The sequence below is a fragment of the Balaenoptera acutorostrata genome, chromosome 15 (assembly GCF_949987535.1).
Source record: "Balaenoptera acutorostrata chromosome 15, mBalAcu1.1, whole genome shotgun sequence".
NCBI lineage: Eukaryota > Metazoa > Chordata > Mammalia > Artiodactyla > Balaenopteridae > Balaenoptera > Balaenoptera acutorostrata.
The window spans coordinates 37,487,079-37,506,493 of NC_080078.1; the positions used below are offsets into that span (position 1 = coordinate 37,487,079).

Here is a 19,415-nt window from a genome sequence, read left to right on the forward strand (position 1 = left end):
TCTGGAGGCTGGGAGAAGAGTTGGCTTCCAAGCTGGTTCAGGTTATTGGCCAAATCCGGTTCTTTGCAGTTGTAGTGCTGAGGTGTCCCTTTCCCTGCTGGCTGTCAGCCAGGGGCTTTCTTCAGCTCCTTGCCACGTGGCCCCTCCATCTTCAAAGCTAGCAATGGACAATCATTTCCTTGGTGTTGAATCCCTCTCATATTTGAGTTTCTCTGACTTCTTCCAGAAAAGAAGGGCACACAGACCAGACCTAGCACTGACTCACTTGCCTGTCTTTGGGTGCTCTGACTGGAGCTCAGGGGGTTAAATATGAGCAGGAAGGGAAGGGAGGGAGTGTGAGACCCCCGGACACTCGGGAGGCTCCTGGAGGAGGGTTGGCAGCTTGGGTTTGGTGCGCCCCAAGGAGGAGGCAGGGGATAGACAGATGAATGGATGGGTGGATGGCCCCTTAAATTTATTAGGCCTCTAAGCCCTAAGTCAGAAGGGGCAGGGTTGGGGGATGTGTAGATCCCCACACAGACCAGGCAGCTGAGGGACCCCAGAGTCTGGCTTCAGGTCAGTGTCACTGCATCAGAGGCTGAGGCGAGCCTGAATCCAAGGGCTGTAAGTGGCCACATTGGTATAGACACCTGGACGGTTGGGCAGGGCACAGCCCTTGCCCCAGCTCACCACACCCACTAGGACCCAGCGCCCAGATTTCATGCAGGTCAGGGGTCCTCCAGAGTCACCCTGCAGGAGAAAGAAGAGCTTAGGTCCCAGCCCTCCAGGGACTTTGGGTCCCAGGGCTACAGTCCCCCAGGTGGTGCCTCTGGGTTGGGGTCCAGGACACTGAGCCCTGGAGGTGATACCTCCTGGGTCCTGGGTTCTAAGGAGGTAAGGTGCTGGCCATAGGAGAATGGACTCCAGAGTTTCTAGGCAGCTTCTCGCACCTGGCAGGCATCCTTCTGGCCCTCGACATAGCCGGTGCACAGGTTCCCTGGCAGCACTATGTGCTCGGCACGAGGCACGTTGGTGCCCATGTGGTAGAGGAGGTCACAGGTGCGAGTATCCAGCAGTGGCACCCTTACTCCCTGCAGAGGTCGCCACTCTGGGAGTGGCATTGGAGAAGAAGGGGGACTTCTAAGAGCTGGGAGACGGTGAGGTGGAAAAACTGTGAGGATGTTTGGGTCCCTGGAGGTCACGCTGGGTCCTGGATTGGAGCAGTGAGGGGCTGGGATTCCTGGTCAGAGAGAGGTGGAGAGAGAGCGCCTGTCCCTCCCCCAATGCCCCAGTGCCCCGCCCTCTGCCTCACCTCCTGAGTGGAGGCTGCCCTAGCCAGTGACCCAGCACGGTGTGCCTGGTGGTGGGCAAGCCCCAGGCTCAGGCAGGCAGATGGGCTGGACTCATGTGCTCAAGGGCACTGGGCGGCAAAGCTGAAGCAACGCCAGGTCTCCTCCGGCCCCGTCCTCTGAGTAGTCCGGAGGCAGCAGCACCCTCCGCACGGGCACCAAGAGAACATGGGGCAAGGCGGGACCCAGGTGCAGTGCCCCGAGGCGCACGCGGTACTCAGATGGCAGCGCCCTCCTGCATGACAGCGGTGGGTCTAGTTAAAGCAGCTCCTCCTCCACCCCCAGTAGGGCCCCCGTCCCTGCCACCCTCTCACTCAGAGCCTGGGGACCACGCTTCCGCCAAGTGGCGCTTCCCCTTCCGTGGGTCTTGCTCCACCCGCCCCTGCCCCCCTCGACGTTGAGCCCTCAGAGTAGGGGAATGCCCCTTGTCCAAGCCTGGGCTGCCTGCTCACCTCAGGAAGCGGTGTGCTGCCGTCAGCACCCACTGGGGGGCATGAGAGAGCCCACACACACATGTGCCCTGCGGTGCTGGATGCTCGCCTGCCTCGCTTCCGTCCTGGGTGTCCCGGCCCCCCACGATGAGACTTGACACGTGAGGCCGCCCGCAGGCTGTGAGAGGACAAGGGGAACTCAAGGACGAGCAGAGGAGCGGGGAACTGGGCGGAGGATGGGGGCAGGGAGACACAGGGCTAAGGTTGGGGGGGGTTGGCACACCGGAGGAGGAAGCAGGGAAGGGACTGGATTATGGGTTTGGTGTCAGATAACAGGGTGAGGGGAGGGAGGTCAGAGATTAGGAATGAGGGTGCCCTCTGGTTGGAGCCTGCAGAGAGAGGAGGAGGATCTAGGCCCCCCAGAGGCCCTTTTGTCTTCCTTTAGACCCTGGTTGGTCCCAGACCTAGCCCTGTGGCCCAGGCTCTATGCCCTATGCCCAGGCCCCAGAGACCACCCCTGCGCCCCACTCACTGTGAGATTTGGCCACCTTAGGTCTCGATACAAGCCCTGGAGCCCAGCCCCTCCCCCATCTTGTATTTCCACTTCCTGACAGCTGCTCCTGCGTGCCCCCCACCCCTAGACCCTGCAGCCCCTGGATTCTGTTCTCACTCTTGCAGCTGGTGTCCTCCTTGCTAACTGGGCTGGGGGATGACCTGGGGGCTTAAAGACCCAGGAGGGGGTGGGGGCCTGGCCAGGAGGTAATTAAGGAGGTCAGGGCGGGGCTGTGGCTTCATCAGCCCAGCCTTGAACAAAGATGCTTTGAACAGTGCTTTTGAGGTGGCAGGAAAGGGACACCTGTGTTTCTCAAAGGAAACCTGGCTTGGGCCAAGGTGCACAGAACTGGGGGCGGGAGCCTGTGCCCAGCCAGGTAAGGGGGGGCGATGTGGGGTGGGGATGAACAGGGTGGGGGTTGTTTCGGTCGGGCCACGAAGCTCCAGAGGATCCTCGGCCGCTCACCTCTGAACCGGATCCTGCCTCCTGGCTCCTTGCAGTGCTCGGTCACTGGGGCTTCTGAGCGTCATCGTTCTGTCCAGAAATCCTGGCCGGGACAGCCTCATACAGAGCCCAGGCTCCAGGCCTTGCATAGGCCCTCCCAGCCCCAGCTCTGCACAGTTTTTTTGCGGGGAGGGGAATGAATGTCTTATGAATATCTTGTTTAAACCTGGCAGCTCTCCTCGCTTAACCCTAGAGGCAGGAGCAGACTTGACCTTGGGAAACAGTCTCCTCTTCAATTTGGGGCGGCCAGGACAGCAAGGCTGCCAGTCTCGGGTGAGGCTGGGAGATGCTGGGGACAGGGCTCAGTTGGCGGGCTGGGCCTGGACTGTGCCCACCTCCCAGAAGGCTCTGGAACCTCCTTCTACCAAGTCATCCAGCAGCCCTCCACTTGGTTCCTCCTCGTGGGGGCCTTCCTGCCCAGCACACCTCCTCCTCTGCCACGTCACAGTGGGAGTTGATGTGTGATAGAGGAGGTTTGATTTGTTTGTCCTCCCTCCATGAGGCAGGGTCTGGGTCTCTGTCCCTGTCTTAGCTCAGGCTGCCAGAACAGAGCACCACAGACTGAGGGGCTTAAACACAGCTTATTTCTCACCATTCTGGAGGCTGGAAGTCCAAGAACAAGGAACTGGCAAGATGGGTTTCCCTCTGAGGCCTCTTCTCTTGGCTTGTAGGTGGCTGGCATGTCACCGTGTGATCACACGGCCTCCTCTTTATGTCTGCTGGGCATGGGGGGGGGGTGCTGGTGTGTTTTTAGAAGGACATTAATCCTATCGGATCAGAGCCCACCCTTATGACTTCATTTAACCTTAATTACTTCCACAAACAGTCACATTGGGGGTTAAGGCTTCAACATATAAATTTTGGAGAGGACATAGACATTCAGTGCATACCAGTCTCCCATGGCCTGAACAGTGCCCAGCACAGAGTGGGCACTGAGTATTTGGGAGTGAAAGGGGCCAGCAGGGCATCATGCCGGGAGTGAGGGTAAAGGATATGAACGAGGGGACCTAGAGGCGAACCAGCCCCAGCTCCAGCCCCTACACTCGAAGTGAGGGAGGGCAGCCTCAGGCCTGACCCCTGCTGTCCACGCTCTAGGAGCAGGCTCAAGCCTACGCTTGAGGACTCTGGAGTCTCTGGAGTCGGCTTGTGGAACGCCCTCCCTCCAGCCCTGAGAACTTGGGAGAGTTTCCTCTTCTGTAAAACCCTCCTCCCAGGTGGTTGTGAAGATTAACTGGGTTAGCTCACGCAGAGCTTGGAACAGTGCCTGGCTGATGTAAATGCTATAGAAGTGCCACAAGAATAAAAGCAGCACCTTCCCCAAGGCTCCTGACCTTTCGTTACCCCCGATTCAGCTGCCATTAGAGGGCTTGGCAGGAATGGAGCCAGGTGGGCAGTGCTCCCCTTGGTGCAGAGTTGGGGCAGCTGGAGAGGCAGGTGGGAGCAAGAGTGACCAGGGACCCTGGGAACACACAGCTATCTCTGGGGATATGGGCCAGACCTTGAGAGGGGATTTCACTGGAAGGTGGGATGGAAGGAGCTGGGTGTCTGCCTGTTGCAATTTAGGTGGGGCGGGAAGCCTGGAGGACAGACACCTGGGTGCAGGGACCAGGAAACAAGTTCCCACTGAGAAACTGGCTTATGGTGGGAGGATCTGGAACTGATTGAATATTGGACAATCAAACCTGAGAGGAGTAGGAAAGGAACCTCTTTCCAGGGGCTCACCCCAACCCAGCCCCTGTCTCAGATTGAGAAACTGAGGCACAGACCCCTGCTGGGCCCACACGCCCTTCAGTCCCACCCTTGAGTCACACTGAAGAAATGGCCCCTCGGCAAATGTCATCTACTTGCCGTCCTCACAACCATCCTTCTCAGGGCCACAGCTGAGTCATCCCCACCTTTTTCTGGTGCCGGACCTGTCCCCACTCCCAGGGGAGGGCAAATGACCCAAATGGGGGCCATCATCCCACCATGTCCTCCAGGTCACAGTGATTGATCAAGAAGTGACACATGACCCCAGACCAGCCAATCAGAATTCTTCCCTGGGATTTTTACCCTGGAGGAGGGAGAGAGGACCCCTTGGGGCTCAGGCAGGGGGCAGCCGTAGCTGCAGCCACTGGCGAGGACTCTCAGCTGGCCTGAGAGCCTGCAACCTTCCAGGCTGAGAAAGAGTGTCCTGTGGAGCTGGAGCGCCTCATTCCAGTCATCCTTGCCCTTGGTGGGCTGTCCTTTATCCTTCTAAAGCAACTCTCCTTCACTCATGCTGGTACTAGGGGATTCTTTTGCTTACAACCAAAGTCTTTAAATGCCAAGGATGAAAACAAAATAACAGTTCAACAAAGGTGGAGGGGAGGTGCGCCCTGAGCTGGCTGCCCTGCCAGTGTGTTTCAGTATGGCGGTGCCCAGCCCACCATCTTCAGCACAGGACTCATCTCTGACGAGTGCCCAGACCTGCCCTTGGCCAGACCCCAGGGGCACCCTGTATACCTGGCAGCAGGAGGAGGTAGGAGGGGGTGGCCTTTCCAGGATCCAGGTGGTGTGCTCACTGATGTCCCAGCAGAAGCTGGGCCCTTTGGGACGGCCACAGCCAGACCCCAAACCATGCTGACCCAACAACCAGGGGTCATCCAAAGCAGCCTGAGGAGGGACAAAGGTGTGGGGTGAGCCAGGCCAGGGGGAGGGGCATGCCGTGGCACCTGGCTGGAGTCCTCTTGAGCCTCTGGGTAGGTGGCCCTGAACAGGACCCTATGGGTGGACGTGCTCCTGGGCGGGCTTGAAGGTATTTCTGTGGATGAGTCTGTCACACGGGCACTGGGCCACCAGAGGCTACTCTGCCTGCGCTGGAGGAAGGGCAATGTCCAGGCAGGCCTGCAGGGCAGTGTCGCAGTGTAGCCGGTCTGGGGCCAAGCGCTTAATAGGCATTAAATCACATTGTCCTCCAGTAACACATGGGACACCAGGGTAGTGAGTGTTCTGCTTGGGGTCAACTCAGAGGGCCTTTGGGGGAGGTGAGTGGTAGTACCCTCAGGTTTTGGCTGTTGGGGAGGGCAGATGGGGGAAGTGGAAATCTCAATGCAGGTGAGTCTTACAGGAGACCTGGGAGACCCCACCCGTCTGGTACCTGCTGGCCCCTCTGAGTCAGGCCATGCAGTGAGAGGTGGACACAGGCCCTTGTGAGCTGAGTGACTTGAGTGGTTCTGTCACCTTGCTGGGCCTCAGTTTCCTCATTGTGAGGAGGGGGAAGAGAAGCTCCAGCCTCGCAGGGCTGCCGAGGGGCATGAAGCCTGAGCGTGGTGTCCTACAGCCTGTGTGGCTGTCCGGGTGGGCAGAGGCGAGGAGGGCACCCTCCCAAGACTCCTCCACCTGCCTCTTCACAGAGACCACCTCTCAATCGACCAGAGCTTCTCGTACCTTCTGCTCTCACAGCACCTCTGTATCTCATGAAACCGCAGATCTGCCCGAGCAGTTCCAAGCAGCCCAAGTCGGCCCCGCTGGCCTGGCCCCTTGGCCATGCTGAGGCTGGGTTCTGGGACCCCAGCATGGGGGAGAGGGGGACACGCTTGATGCTGCCCCTCCACCCAGGCCACCTATGGAGCTTGGAGCCCCCACGCCCCCAGGACAAGCCTCAACCACGGGGAGTCAGTAGAGAAGAGGCCATGCCAGGTCCTCGTCCCCCACGGGCGATGCTGAGGTGTGTCCCCGTGATTTCTCAGGGGATCCCAGCCAGACAGCACCTCAGCTGCCCACAAGGGTAACCTCCTCATCTGGGCAAACGTCACTGGCTCTCACCCCTCCTGCCTCAGTTTCCCCACTCTTCACTGGGGCTTCTTGGTATAGCCTCCCAAATAAATTACCCGCACCCTCGTCCTGGTCCTGGGTCAGCCTTTGGGGGACCATGGTGAGACCAGGAGCGTCTGGCGTCTGTGTGGTGGGGAACACGGCATGAGCGCTGGGGGTGTTTGGGGGCATTTCCTCCACTGCACCCCACTCCAGCCTTCCTAGCCCCCAGGGACCCTGTTGCTATTTATGTCCTCCTGTAAATTATCTTTCTTTTTTTAAAATATTTATTTGGCTGCGCCGGGTCTTAGTTGCAGCACACGGGATCTTTTTTTTTTTTTTTTTAATTTATTTATTTATTTATTTATTTATTTTTATTTTATGGCTGTGTTGGGTCTTCGTTTCTCTGCGAGGGCTCTCTCCAGTTGCGGCAAGTGGGGGCCACTCCTCATCGCGGTGCGCGGGCCTCTCACCACCGCGGCCTCTCTTGTTGCGGAGCACAGGCTCCAGACGCGCAGGCTCAGCAATTTTGGCTCACGGGCCTAGTCGCTCCGCGGCACGCGGGATCCTCCCAGACCAGGGCTCGAACCCGCGTCCCCTGCATTGGCAGGCAGATTCCCAACCACTGCGCCACCAGGGAAGCCCCACACGGGATCTTTGTTGCAGGATATCTTTAGTTGCGGCATGAGTGTTCTAGTTCCCTGACCAGGGATTGAACCCGGGCGCCTACATTGGGAGCACAGAGTCTTAACCACCGGACCACCAGGGAAATCCCTGTAAATTATCTTTCTGATTGAACTAACCTGAGAGGGTTCTGTTGTTTGCAACCAAAACCTGTATAGCACAGATGGGTGATGATGGTTTAGGAGTTAAGGAGTGGTCTTAGGGGGGATGGGACGCGGGTAACTGTGAGGGTGTCCAGGAATCCACCCAGGGCCACAGGACGTGGTGCAAGGCATCAACGTGAACATGCACATGTTTATTAGCAAAGGGGACAGAAGGGGACTGGGCCTGGTCCAGCAGGCAGTCCTGCCACTGGGGTGCCCCCAGCCCCTGGCGAATGTGCCTGGAGCTGCAGTAACTACTGCACCCTCATGGGCTTAGGTGTGCACAGGCCAGCTGCAGGAGTCAGGGAGCCCAGAGCAGAGAGAGGGGCAGCAGCAACTGAGAGGGGTCTGGCCTGGGTGTGCTGCGGCCCACCAGCATCTGGATCCAGTTGAAGTAACTACTGACATTGGTGTAGATGCCGGCCCGGTTGCGCCTACCACAGCCCACTCCCCAGCTCACGATTCCAATCTGAATCCACAGCTCATTCTTTTCACGGACCAAGGGTCCACCTGGGTCACCCTGGGAAGCAGTGTGGGTGAGCAAGACCTGGGGTGGGGCAGGAGGGGCCAGTGGAGAGGCTGGTAGAGCAGGAGGGGCTGTGGAGCTGGGCAGACTGGGTGCAAATCCCACTCCTCCCCCTGGAAGCAAACAAACTTCAGTTTCTGCATCTGCAAAGGGGGGCAATAGTCTATCCACTCAATTTCACATAAGGATCAAAGGAGGTACAATTAATGTAAAACGGGAAGCTTGTTTTATAGGCTGGATAAATGAGGTCTACAATGATTTTCTCATGAATAAACTCTAAGGGTGGATTGGTAGGGGTCAAGGTGGTTGCTCTCAGGCCCAAGATTGGGAGGGGTGGTACCCAGTTTCAGTATGGCCCTCATCGGGGCAGGGGTACTCACTTTGCAGGTGTCAGTGTTGCCATCCTCAGAGCCAGCACAAATCATATTATTACTGCTGTGACTGCGGTAATCAGGCTGATGGAACAGGTAGGAACACCTGGATTTGTTTATGATGGAGACTTGCACTTCCTGAAGATTGTAGGGAGGTGGCAGATCTGTCAGGGGTTGAGGGTGGGAGAGAGAAAGACAACAACCTTAGCCACTCCTCTGCCATCTGGGGAAAGGGGGTATGAAGGGGAGTGGACTTCCTGGAGTACCCACAGTACCTGGGACATTGCCCTTGATTCCTCTGCTCTAGTCCAGCACCCAGCAATGTGGTGGGTGATGAACAATATCACAGAGGGACCCAATGGATGGACAGGCTGTCACAGCTCCTCCCTGAGACTTGGTTTCCCTCTCTGTAGCCTGCAGATGACAGTCCCTGCCTGAGCCAGTGGGGAGAGACCATGGCTGAAGCATACACAGGGGGAGGGGCTGCTGCAGTTGAGCTTGTTTATAATCAGTATAGCTGCAGGATCCAGGCTGAAGTTTTCCCAAATTTGATGAAAGATATGAATCTACACATTCAAGAAGGTGAACAAATTCCAAGTAGGATAAACACAAGGAGATCCACAATGAGATACATTTTCATCAAAATATCAAAATGCAAAGACAAAGGGAGAATCTTGTAAACAGCGAGAGAGAAGCTACACATCAGGTATAAGGGATCTTCAACAAGATTGACAGCCACATTCTTTTCAGACACCCTGGAGGCCAAAAGGCAGTGCAATGACATATGTAAAGTGCTAAGAGACTAAAACAGTCAACCAAGAATTCTATATCAGGCAAAACTATCCTTCAAAAAAAAATGAAGGCGAGATTAAGATATTCCCTGATAAGCAAATGCTGAGAGTGTTCATCATTAGTAGGCCTGCCCTACAAGGAATGGAAAAGAGAGCCCTTCAGGATGAAATGAAAGCGCAGTAGCCAGTAACTTAAACCCATAGGAAGAAATAGAGAACACTGGTAAAGGTAACTACACAGGTAAACATACAAGCCAGTATTATTATAGTTTTGGTTCATACCTTTTTTGCTATACAATTTAAAAGACAAATGCAATTTAAAAGACAATAATTGTAAATCTCTGTTACACAGAGATTGGTTACACAATATATAAAGATATGGTTACACAATATATAAAGATGTAAATTGTGGCAATAACAACTTGAGAAGAATAGAGTTGTATAGGAACAGAACTTTTGTATGCTATTGAACCTAAGTTGATATTAATTCAAAATAGACTGTTATAAGTTTAAGTTATTAACTGTAATCTCCAGGGAAACTGCTGAGAAAATAACTAAAAAATATACAGAACAGGAAGTGAGAAGGAAATCAATACAGTACACTAATAAAAATCAATTAAACACAAAAAGGAGGAAATAAGGAACAAAAAAGATATAAGACATAGGTATAGATATAGATATGATATAGATATAAGATATCTATATCTTCTACATCTGACAAAATATAGAAAACAAGTTGAATAATGGTAGAAGTAAATCCTTCCCTATCAGTAATTAATTTTAATGTAACTGTATTAAACACTCCAATTAAAAGGCAGAGATTGGCAGAATGGATTAAAAACAGAGATCTAACTATATCCTGTCTACAAGGCAATAATTTTATTATTTTTAAATTTTTTTATTTTTAAAAATTTATTTATTTATTATTTTTGGCTGCGTTGGGTCTTCATTGTTGCATGTGAACTTTCTCTAGTTGTGGCGAGCAGGGGCCACTCTGTTGCGGTGCACAGGCTTCTCATTGCGGTGGTTTCTCTTGCTGTGGAGCACAGGCTCTAGGTACGCGGTCTTCAGTAGTTGTGGCACGTGGGCTCAGCAGTTGTGGCCCATGGGCTCTAGAGTGCAGGCTCAGTAGTTGTGGCTAGCAGGCTCTAGAGCGCAGGCTCAGTAGTTATGGCGCATGGGCTTAGTTGCTCTGTGGCATGTGGGATCTTCCCAGACCAGGGCTCGAACCCGTGTCCCGTGCATTGGCGGGCAGATTCTTAACCACTCCCCACCAGGGAAGCCCGACAACAATTTTAGATCCAAAGGTAAATATAGGTTTAAAGTGAAAGGTTGGAAAAAGAGATTCCATGAAAATAGTAACCAAAAAGAGCTGAGGTTGCTATACTAATGTCAGACAAAATGGATTTTCAGTCAAAACATGTTACAAGAGTCAAAGAAGGGGGACTTCCCTGGTGGTCCAGCAGGTAAAACTCTGTGCTCCCAATGCAGGGGGCCTGGGTTTGATCCCTGGTCAGGGAACTAGATCTCACATGCATGCTGCAACTAAGAGTCTGCATGTCGCAACTAAGAAGTCTGCATGCTGCAACTAAGAAATCCCACATGCCGCAACTAAGTATCCCGCATGCCACAATGAAGATCCTGCATGCCGCAACTAAGACCCAGCTCAGCCAAAATAAATAAATAATAAATAAATAAATAAATATTTTAAAAAAAGAGTCAAAGAAGGACATTACATATTGATAAAAGTGGCAAGTCCTCAAGATATAATAATTATAAATATCTACACATCTAACAACTGAGCTCCAAAATACATGAAGCAAAATTGCTGTAACTGGTGGGAGAAATAGACAGTTCTACAAGAACAGTTGGAGACTTCAATGCCCCACTTTTATTCTTTTTTTTTTTAAATTTTTTTATTAATTAATTAATTTATTTATATTTTTGGCTCTGTTGGGTCTTTGTTTCTGTGCGAGGGCTTTCTCTGGTTGCAGCGAGCGGGGGCCACTCTTCATCGTGGTGCGCGGGCCTCTCGCTATCGCGGCCTCTCGTTGCTGAGCACAGGCTCCAGATGCGCAGGCTCAGCAGCTGTGGTTCACGGGCCCAGTTGCTCCGCGGCATGTGGGATCTTCCCGGACCAGGGCTTGAACCCGTGTCCCCTGCATTGGCAGGCAGACTCTCAACCACTGCGCCACCAGGGAAGCCCCCCCCACTTTTATTAATGGATAGAACAACCAGAGAGAAGATCAGTAAGATAACAGAGGACTTGAACAGCATTATAAAGCAGCTAGACCTAAAAGACATATACAGAACAATCCACCCAAACAAGAGCAGAATACACCTTCCTTCCAAGTGGATGCAAAACATTCTCCAAGATAGATGACATGTCAGGCCACAAAATAAGTTGCAATAAATTAGAAAAGATTGACATCATAGAAAACAGTGGATTGAGGCTAGAAATCAATAACAGAAGGAAAACTGAAAAATTCACAAATATGTGGAAATTAAACAACATACTCCTAACCAATGGGTCAAAGAAGAAATCACAAGGAAAATTAGAAAGTACTTTGAGATGAATGGAAATAAAAACACAACATACCAAAACTTATGGGATGCAGCAAAAGCAATTCTCACAAGGAAATTTATAGCTGGAAATGCCTATGTTAATAAAGGAGAAAAATCTCAAATCAACAATCTAACTTAAGGAACTAGAAAAAAAGAGCAAATTAAACCCAAAGGTAGAAGAAGGAAGGAAATAATAAAGAGAGGAATGGGAAAAAAATCAAACTAGGGAACAGAAAAACAATAGCGAAAATCAACAAAAACCAAAAGTTGGTTCTTTGAAAGATCAACAAAATTGACAATGAAAGTGGGGACATTATTACTGACCTTCAAGAAAAATTAAGGACTATAAGTGAATACTATGAACAATTGTATTCCGACAAATTAGATAACCTAGAGGAAATGGACAAATTCCTAGGAACACACAAAATACTAAAACAGACTCAAGAAGAAATAGAAAATCTGAACAGACACATAACAAGTAAAAAGATTTAGTCACTAGTCAGAAACCTCCCAATGAAGAAAAGCCTTGGGCCAGATGGCTTAAATGGTGACTTCTATCAAACATAAGAAGAAATTAACATCAATCCTTCTTCCAAAAAACAGAAGAGGAAGGAACACTTCCTAACTCATTCCATGAGACTGGCATTACTGTGACACCAAAGCCCAAGCAAGTTATCACACACAAAAAGAAACTACAGACCAACATATATGCAAAAATCCTCAACAAAATACCAGCAAACTGAATCCAGCAGCATATTAAAAGAATTCTACACCACGACCGAGCGAGATTTATCCAGAGTGCAAGGTGGGTTCAACATACGAAAATCAATCAATATAACATACTACAGACTACAGTAATAGAATGAAGGAAAAAAAAAAAAAACCCCACATGGTTATCCTAATTGATGCAGGAAAATCCAACACTTTCATTATAAAAACACTCAGTAAACTAAGGATAGCGAGAACTTCCTTAACATGATAGAGATCATATGTGAAAAACCCACAGCTACAGAATTGTGAAAGACTGAAAGCTTTCCCCCTAAGACCAGGAAAAAGACAATGATGCCAGTTTTTTGCCACTTCTATCTAACACTTTACTGGAAGTTCTAGTCAGAGCAATTAGGCAAGAAAAGGAAATAAAACACATCCAAGTTGGAAAGGAAGAAGTAAACTATGTCTATTCACAGATGACATGATCTTATATATAGAAAATAATGAAGAGTACACAAAGAAGGACTAGAATTAATAAATGAATTCAGCAAATTTGCAGGATCTAAAATCAAGACACAAAAGTCAATTATATTTCTATACACTACCAATGAACAATTTCAAAAGGATATTAGAAAAGAAATTTCATTTTACAATAGCATCAAAAAGAATAAAATAGTTAGATTTAATTGAGGACCTGTACACAAAAAACTACAAAACACTGCCGAAAGAAATTAAAGAAGACATAAATAAATGGAAACGTATCTTCTGTTTATGGACTGGAGACTTAATATTATTTAGATGACAATACTCCCCCAAAGCAATCCACAGATTCAATGCAATCCCTATCCAAATTCCAATGGCCTTTTTAGTGGAAATTGACAAGCTCATCCTAACATTTAGAGGGACTATCAAGAGACCCCAAATAACAAAACCAATATTTGAAAAAGTAAACAAAGTTGGAGAATACACACGTCCCAATTTCAAAACATACTTGGAAGCTACAGGAATCAAACAATGGGGTCCTGGCAAACGGATAAACATACAGACAAACGGAATAGAATTGCAAGTCTAGAAAATAAACCCATTCTTCTTTGGTCAACTGATTTTTGACAAGGGTGCCAAGATAATTCAGTGGAGTAGAGAATAGAATCTCTTTAACAAATGGTGCTGGGACAACTAGATATCCAAATGCAAAAAATGAAGTTGGACCCACTACTTCCCACCATAAACAAAGATCAACTCAAAATGAATCAAAGATATACATATAACAGCTAAAACTATAAAACTCTTCAAGAAAACATGAGGGTAAATCTTCATGACCTCGAATTTGGCAATGATTTCTTAGACATGACACCAAAAGCAAAAGCGCCAGAGAAAAAATAACCTGAACTTCATCAAAATTAAAATATTCTGTGCATCAATAGATACTATCATGAAAGTGAAAAGAGATGTGGTCCACGAGTCTTGGCTCAGCCCTGCATCTGAAGTGCTCTTCCCCCATCAACACCAGGGACTGACAACATGGAACCTGGAAGGAAGGAGCTATGATGCCTCTTTCGAAGAAACTGAAGGGTTAAGTAAGAGCATTCAAAACACAACTTTCTGATGCTAAAGCCCACCTGTTCTGCAGAACTTCGGCTAGGTCTTCATTTCAACTTTCAAACCTTTAGCTCTTTGTCCTTTTCCTGGAGATTATTGCCTCTTTCCTGGCATCACTTGGCTCTCTAAGCATCATGAACCCCATTAGGCCAGCTGGTCTTACCCTTAGCTATGTATTAGAATCACCTGGGACGCTTTAAAATATCCCAATGTCTGTGCCACATCCCAGACCAATTAAATCCATGGAGTGAGATCCAGGAACCAGTTAAAAAAAAAAAAAGAAGAAAAAAGGAAAAAAACCCCCCACAGAATAGGAAAAAATATTTGTAAATCATATATCTAAAAAGGGTCTAGTATCCAGAATATATAAAAACGATTACAACGTCACAACAAAGAGAACTCAGTTTAAAAATGGGTTGGGGGGGGTGGTCTTCCCTGGTGGCTCAGTGGTTAAGAATCTGCCTGCCAGTGCAGGAGACATGGGTTCGAGCCCTGATCCAGGAAGATCCCACATGCCGCAGAGCAACTAAGCCCGTGTGCCACAACTACTGAGCCTGCACTCTAGAGCCCGCGAGCCACAACTACTGAGCCCATGTGCCACAATTACTGACGCCTGCGCACCTAGAGCCCGTGCTCTGCAACAAGAGAAGCCACCATAATGAGAAGCCTGCGCACAATGAAGAGTAGCCCCAGCTCGCTGCAACCAGAGAAAAGCCTGCGTGCAGCAACGAAGACCCAACGCAGCCAAAAATAAAATAAATAAATTTATTTAAAAACAAACAAACAAATAAATAAAATTGGGTTGGGAATTCCCTGGAGGTCCAGTGGTTAGGACTCTGTGCTCTCACTGCTGAGGGCCCAGGTTCAATCCCTGGCTGGAGAACTAAGATTCCACAAGCCACGTGGTGTGACCAAAAAAAAAAAAAAAAAAAAGGGTAAGGGACTTAAATAGCCATTACTCCAAGGAAGATATACAAGTGGCCAACCAGCACATGAAAAGTTGCTCAACATCACTAGTCATTAGAGAAATGCAAATCAAAACCACAGTGAAATACCACTTCACACCCACTAGGATGGCCAAAACAAAACAAAACAAACAAACAAAAACCTGGAAAGTAACAAGTTTTTTATTAAGGAGAATGGAGAGAAATTATAACCCTTATTGTTGATAGGAATGTAAAATGGAGCAGCTGCTATGGAACACTGTTTGTCAGCTCCTCAAGAAGTTAAACATAGAATGACCATGTGATCCAGGATTGCACTCCTAAATACATTCACAAAATAATTGAAAAGAGGTATTCAAGCACAAATTTGTATACTAATACAAATACCCAAAAGATGGAAACAACAAAAATGTCATCAGTGGAGGAATGGATAAACAAATTGTGCATCCATACAATGGAATATTATTCAGCCATAAAAGAGAATGAAGTTTTGATACATACTATAATATGGATGAATCTTGAAAACATTATGCTAAGTGAAAGAAGCCAAACATGAAAGGTGACACAGTGTATGATTCCATTTATATGAAATGTCCAGAATAGGTAAATCCATAGAGACAAAAAGTTGGTTAGTGGTTGCTAAGGGCTGGAGGGAGGGGGTAATTGGGAGTGACTGCTTAATGGTTATGGGATTTCCTCTGGGCGTGATGAAACTGTTTTGGATCTTGATAGAGTTGATGGTTATGCACTGTGAATGTTCTAAATGCCATTGAATTATATACTTTAAAATGGTTAATGTTATATGAGTTAAACCTCAAAAAGAAAGGAGTGAAGTACTGACACACACTAAAACATGAATGAACATTGAAAATATTATGCTTAGTGAGAGCAGCTAGCACGTAGTGTATAACTGCATTCATATGAAGCATCCAGAGTAGGTAAATCCATAGAGACAGAAAGCAGATTAGTGGCTGCCAGGGGCTATGGCCCTAGAACAACGGGGAATTAGGAGTAATGGCTAATAAGCATGGTATTTCATTTTGAGATGATGAAAATGTTCTGTAATTAGACAGTGGTGATGCTGGAACCACTCTGTGAATATACTAAAAAAAAAAAACCGTCTGAATTTTATGCCTTTTTTTTTTGGCTGCACCGCACAGGGTGTGGGATCTTAGTTCCCCAACCAGAGATCGAACCCACACCCCCTGCAGTGGAAGCCCAGAGTCTTAACCACTGGACTACCAAGGAAGTCCCTGAATTGTATACTTTAAAAGGATGAATTTTATGGTTTGTGAATTATACTTCAAAAAAACCCCAAAAACAAACAAAAAAACCAAACAATGCCTGATGCCTTTCTGACAAGTCCACCCCAAAACCTCGCACACCCCCGCAGGCTGGGGGTGTGGCCTGGGCCGGTGGGGGGCCTCCCTCTCTGGTTTCTGGCTCACAGTCTCGGGAAGGGAGGGGGAGCTGAGTGTGGGTACAGAAAGCCCTGCTCTACAGCGGGGCAGGGTGTGGAAAGGAGGTGAGGAGAGATTGCTCAGCGGGCCAAAGCCAAAGCACAGTGGCACACAGACCAAGGTGGGGGCCACTGCAGCTGGTGTGGCTGGCACAGGGCATGGTGAATAACACTCCCCTTCCCCACCCGTCTGTCCCCAACCTCACTCTTTTTCTCATGGATGTCCCCCCAGCCAGTCACCCAGCAGTCATCCCGGTTCTTGAACTCAAAGGAGGAGGACAGGACACAGATGGGCTGGATGTGCTTATTGAAGGTGATGGAGGAGGACAGCTTCAGCAGGGAGATGTCGTCCTGCGAATACTTCCTGGATTTGGGTTATATAATAATACTCTTCACCCTGTAATGACGGAGGTAGGCCCGCAGGCTCCAAATGGGTGGTGTAGCAGACAGCTCGCCAAACTGGACCGACCATTCATAGGGATCTCTGTTGCTGGCAGGGGAGGAGAAAGCCATCAGGGGTCCTCAGAGGGAGGGTGGGCCACCTGAGCACACCTGGGGCTGCTCCCTGAGCTGAGACCCCCGGGCTGCTGCGGGGCTCACCCCAGACACCATCAGCAGGTCTTCCTTCGACCAGAGAGGCCAGGGTAGAAACGGGGAGAGCCCAGACAGCCCCAAACAAAGTCCCACACCTGGGGACTTGAGGGGGTTGGTAGGAGGGTGCCTCCCCTGCCAGCTCATCTGGCCAGTCACTCAACCACCTGTCACCTCCAAGAGCCCTTCTCTAAAGGGAACAAGCAGGTGCACGGGCGCCACAGCAGGCTGGGCTCAAAACAGCTTCCGGGGCCACTGTCACCACAGGCCAGGCTCTGTGTCCAGCACTTACTTCAACTCATTCCTCCCGCGGGGGGGGGGGGTCACCTCCGCTGGGAGGTGGGGTGAGGAAGGTGGAGGTTGGTGGTGCCATTTGGGGACAAGTGAAGCGAGAAAGAAAAGAACAAGACAAACAAATGTGCGTGGGAATGTTCTGGGAGAACGTTCTGGTAGAAACTGCACAGGGTTTCCTCCCGGAGCGCCCTGGGGGACTCGCGTGGGTGCGTAACGGGCTGCAGCCGGGACTGGGCCTCAGGAGCACACGAGGGCCGTGTCCACGTGGGGCATGCGCGCAGGTCCTGCTGCAGACCCAGGGCCCGGGGTCAGCGGGCCGCCCGCCCCCAGACTCACTTTTGGAAGCAGTGCGCGGCCGAGAGCACCCAGCGGCGGTTGAGCAGGCTTGCTCCGCAGTAGTGGGAGCCCCATAGGCGCAGGCTGCCCTGCCACGGCCAGCGCCCAAGCTCTGCGTCCTTTCCACCCACTATGCGTGTCGGGACAGTCCGTTGGCCACATGGCCCTGGGATGGACAGATGGACACCAGGCTGAGCTGCGGGAGGCAGGCCCACGCCGTCCACCCTCACCCACCGGGTGGGAGAAGGGAAGGGGCGCCCCGGGGAACCGCGCGTCCAGGGGTCTTGCCGCCCAGCAAGAAGGGGACGCTGGGGACCTGCCCCACGTGGGCCACAGGCGCCCGCCCCTCCCCCACACCCAGGGGCGGCCCCATCAGTTACATGCGAGCATAGAAGAGTTCTCGAAACCTGGGGCGGGGAGAGGAAAAGATGAGTCTCCCTTCGCGCTCCGGCTCAGGTGCCCTGCGCAGGGAAGCGCGCCCCCTGGACGCCTTACCTGGAAGCAACAGGTCCCTATCCCGCAACGCTGCGGGTAGGAGAGAAAGTGAGCTCCTCTCGGTCTCCACGCGCCCCACCCTTCCCCCATCACCCCTAGCTGCGCCGGCAGCCCCAGCCTCAGCTCACCCTGCCTCGCGATTTCGACCCGCACCAACAGTTGCGCGAGCAGCAGCGCCCCGACCTGCGCGCCCATGGCCTCTTCTTCCCGCCGCCTGGCGCCCCCTCTGCTTCCGCCAGCTCCAAGGCCCGGCTGGGGCGCCCCCTCGGGGAGAGGGAGCCACGGGAACCCTGGCCGCCCCCTTCCCTCAGCTTGACCTCTCTGGTCCAAGGGCTGTTTGGGAACCCGAGACGTCACAGTGCCCCGGCTTTGAGCTTCTACTGGGGCTCGGTCCCCCAACTACGTACCTTGTTATGGCCCAGGAGCCAGTGTACCCAGACGATCCCTTTCTTGTCTGCGACCCTGGGGGCCTGGCTGCCCCCCGTGCTGCCCTCTTTTCTACCCATTCCTTGTGCGAGGAAGGACCAAGGACCTGACCCACAGCCAGGACTCCCATGAAAGCACATTAGCAAGTCCTCACTGAGCGCCCATTGGGGGGTCTCGCACTGTGTCATCTACTGTTAAACGTGATGATCCTTTACAGGACCCACAGAATAAACGCTGGCCTGATTTGACCATCTAGAGGGCTCTTAGCCTCCCTGTCTGCCTGCTGCCCGGCAACAAGCCTCACCTAACTCTACGGAGTCTACAGGTAGCTTCCCTTCCTTGCAGACAATATTGCAGGGCACGAAAGTCACCAAACTGGCTCTCTCATAGATGTGAGCAGACCACTGAGTTGGGGTCCACAGGACCACCCACTGAGTCAATGATTTTTTAGGAGGATTCACAGAACTCAGAAAAGCTGGTGTACTCCTGGTTATGGTTCCTTACAGTTAATGGATACAGATAACATCAGCAAATGCCAAAGGTGCAGAGGAGAGTCTGGAAGAGACCAGGTGCAGGCTTCCAGCTGTCCTCTTCCAGGGGAGTCAGGTGGGCAGTGCTTAATTTTCCCAGCAATGATGTGTGACAACACTCGTGAAGTTTTGCCAACTAGGGAAGCTCACTGAAAGTTTGGTGTCTAGAGTTTTTACTGGGGTTTCATCACATAGGCATGGAGGGCCCATGTGGCCAACCTTATTTCTCAGACTGCAGCCCCTTCATAGGTCCAGCTGATCCAGTGTGACCCAAGGCCCCGCCATAAATCACATCGTTATCATCAACTGTCTGGAGTGGCCCAAGACCCCAGGTCTACAAAGACAGTCTTTTCAGGCAGG

The 19,415-nt window shown here is 50.8% G+C and overlaps 2 protein-coding genes across 2 annotated transcripts; both read right to left on the reverse strand.

Annotated features, from left to right (window-relative positions):
- Positions 1-570: 570 nt before the first annotated feature.
- Positions 571-2,842, reverse strand: PRSS33 (serine protease 33). The gene is given in 7 exon segments (XM_057529692.1): positions 571-729; positions 930-1,099; positions 1,292-1,563; positions 1,781-1,823; positions 1,826-1,875; positions 1,877-1,984; positions 2,778-2,842. Coding segments are annotated over 7 exon segments (867 nt in total).
- Positions 2,843-7,718: 4,876 nt separating this feature from the next.
- LOC103004987 (testisin-like) lies at positions 7,719-18,605 on the reverse strand. Its single transcript, XM_057529693.1, is given in 7 exon segments — positions 7,719-7,937; positions 8,324-8,478; positions 16,590-16,873; positions 17,605-17,800; positions 18,100-18,129; positions 18,228-18,363; positions 18,507-18,605. Coding segments are annotated over 7 exon segments (1,119 nt in total).
- Between the last annotated feature and the right edge of the window lie 810 nt (positions 18,606-19,415).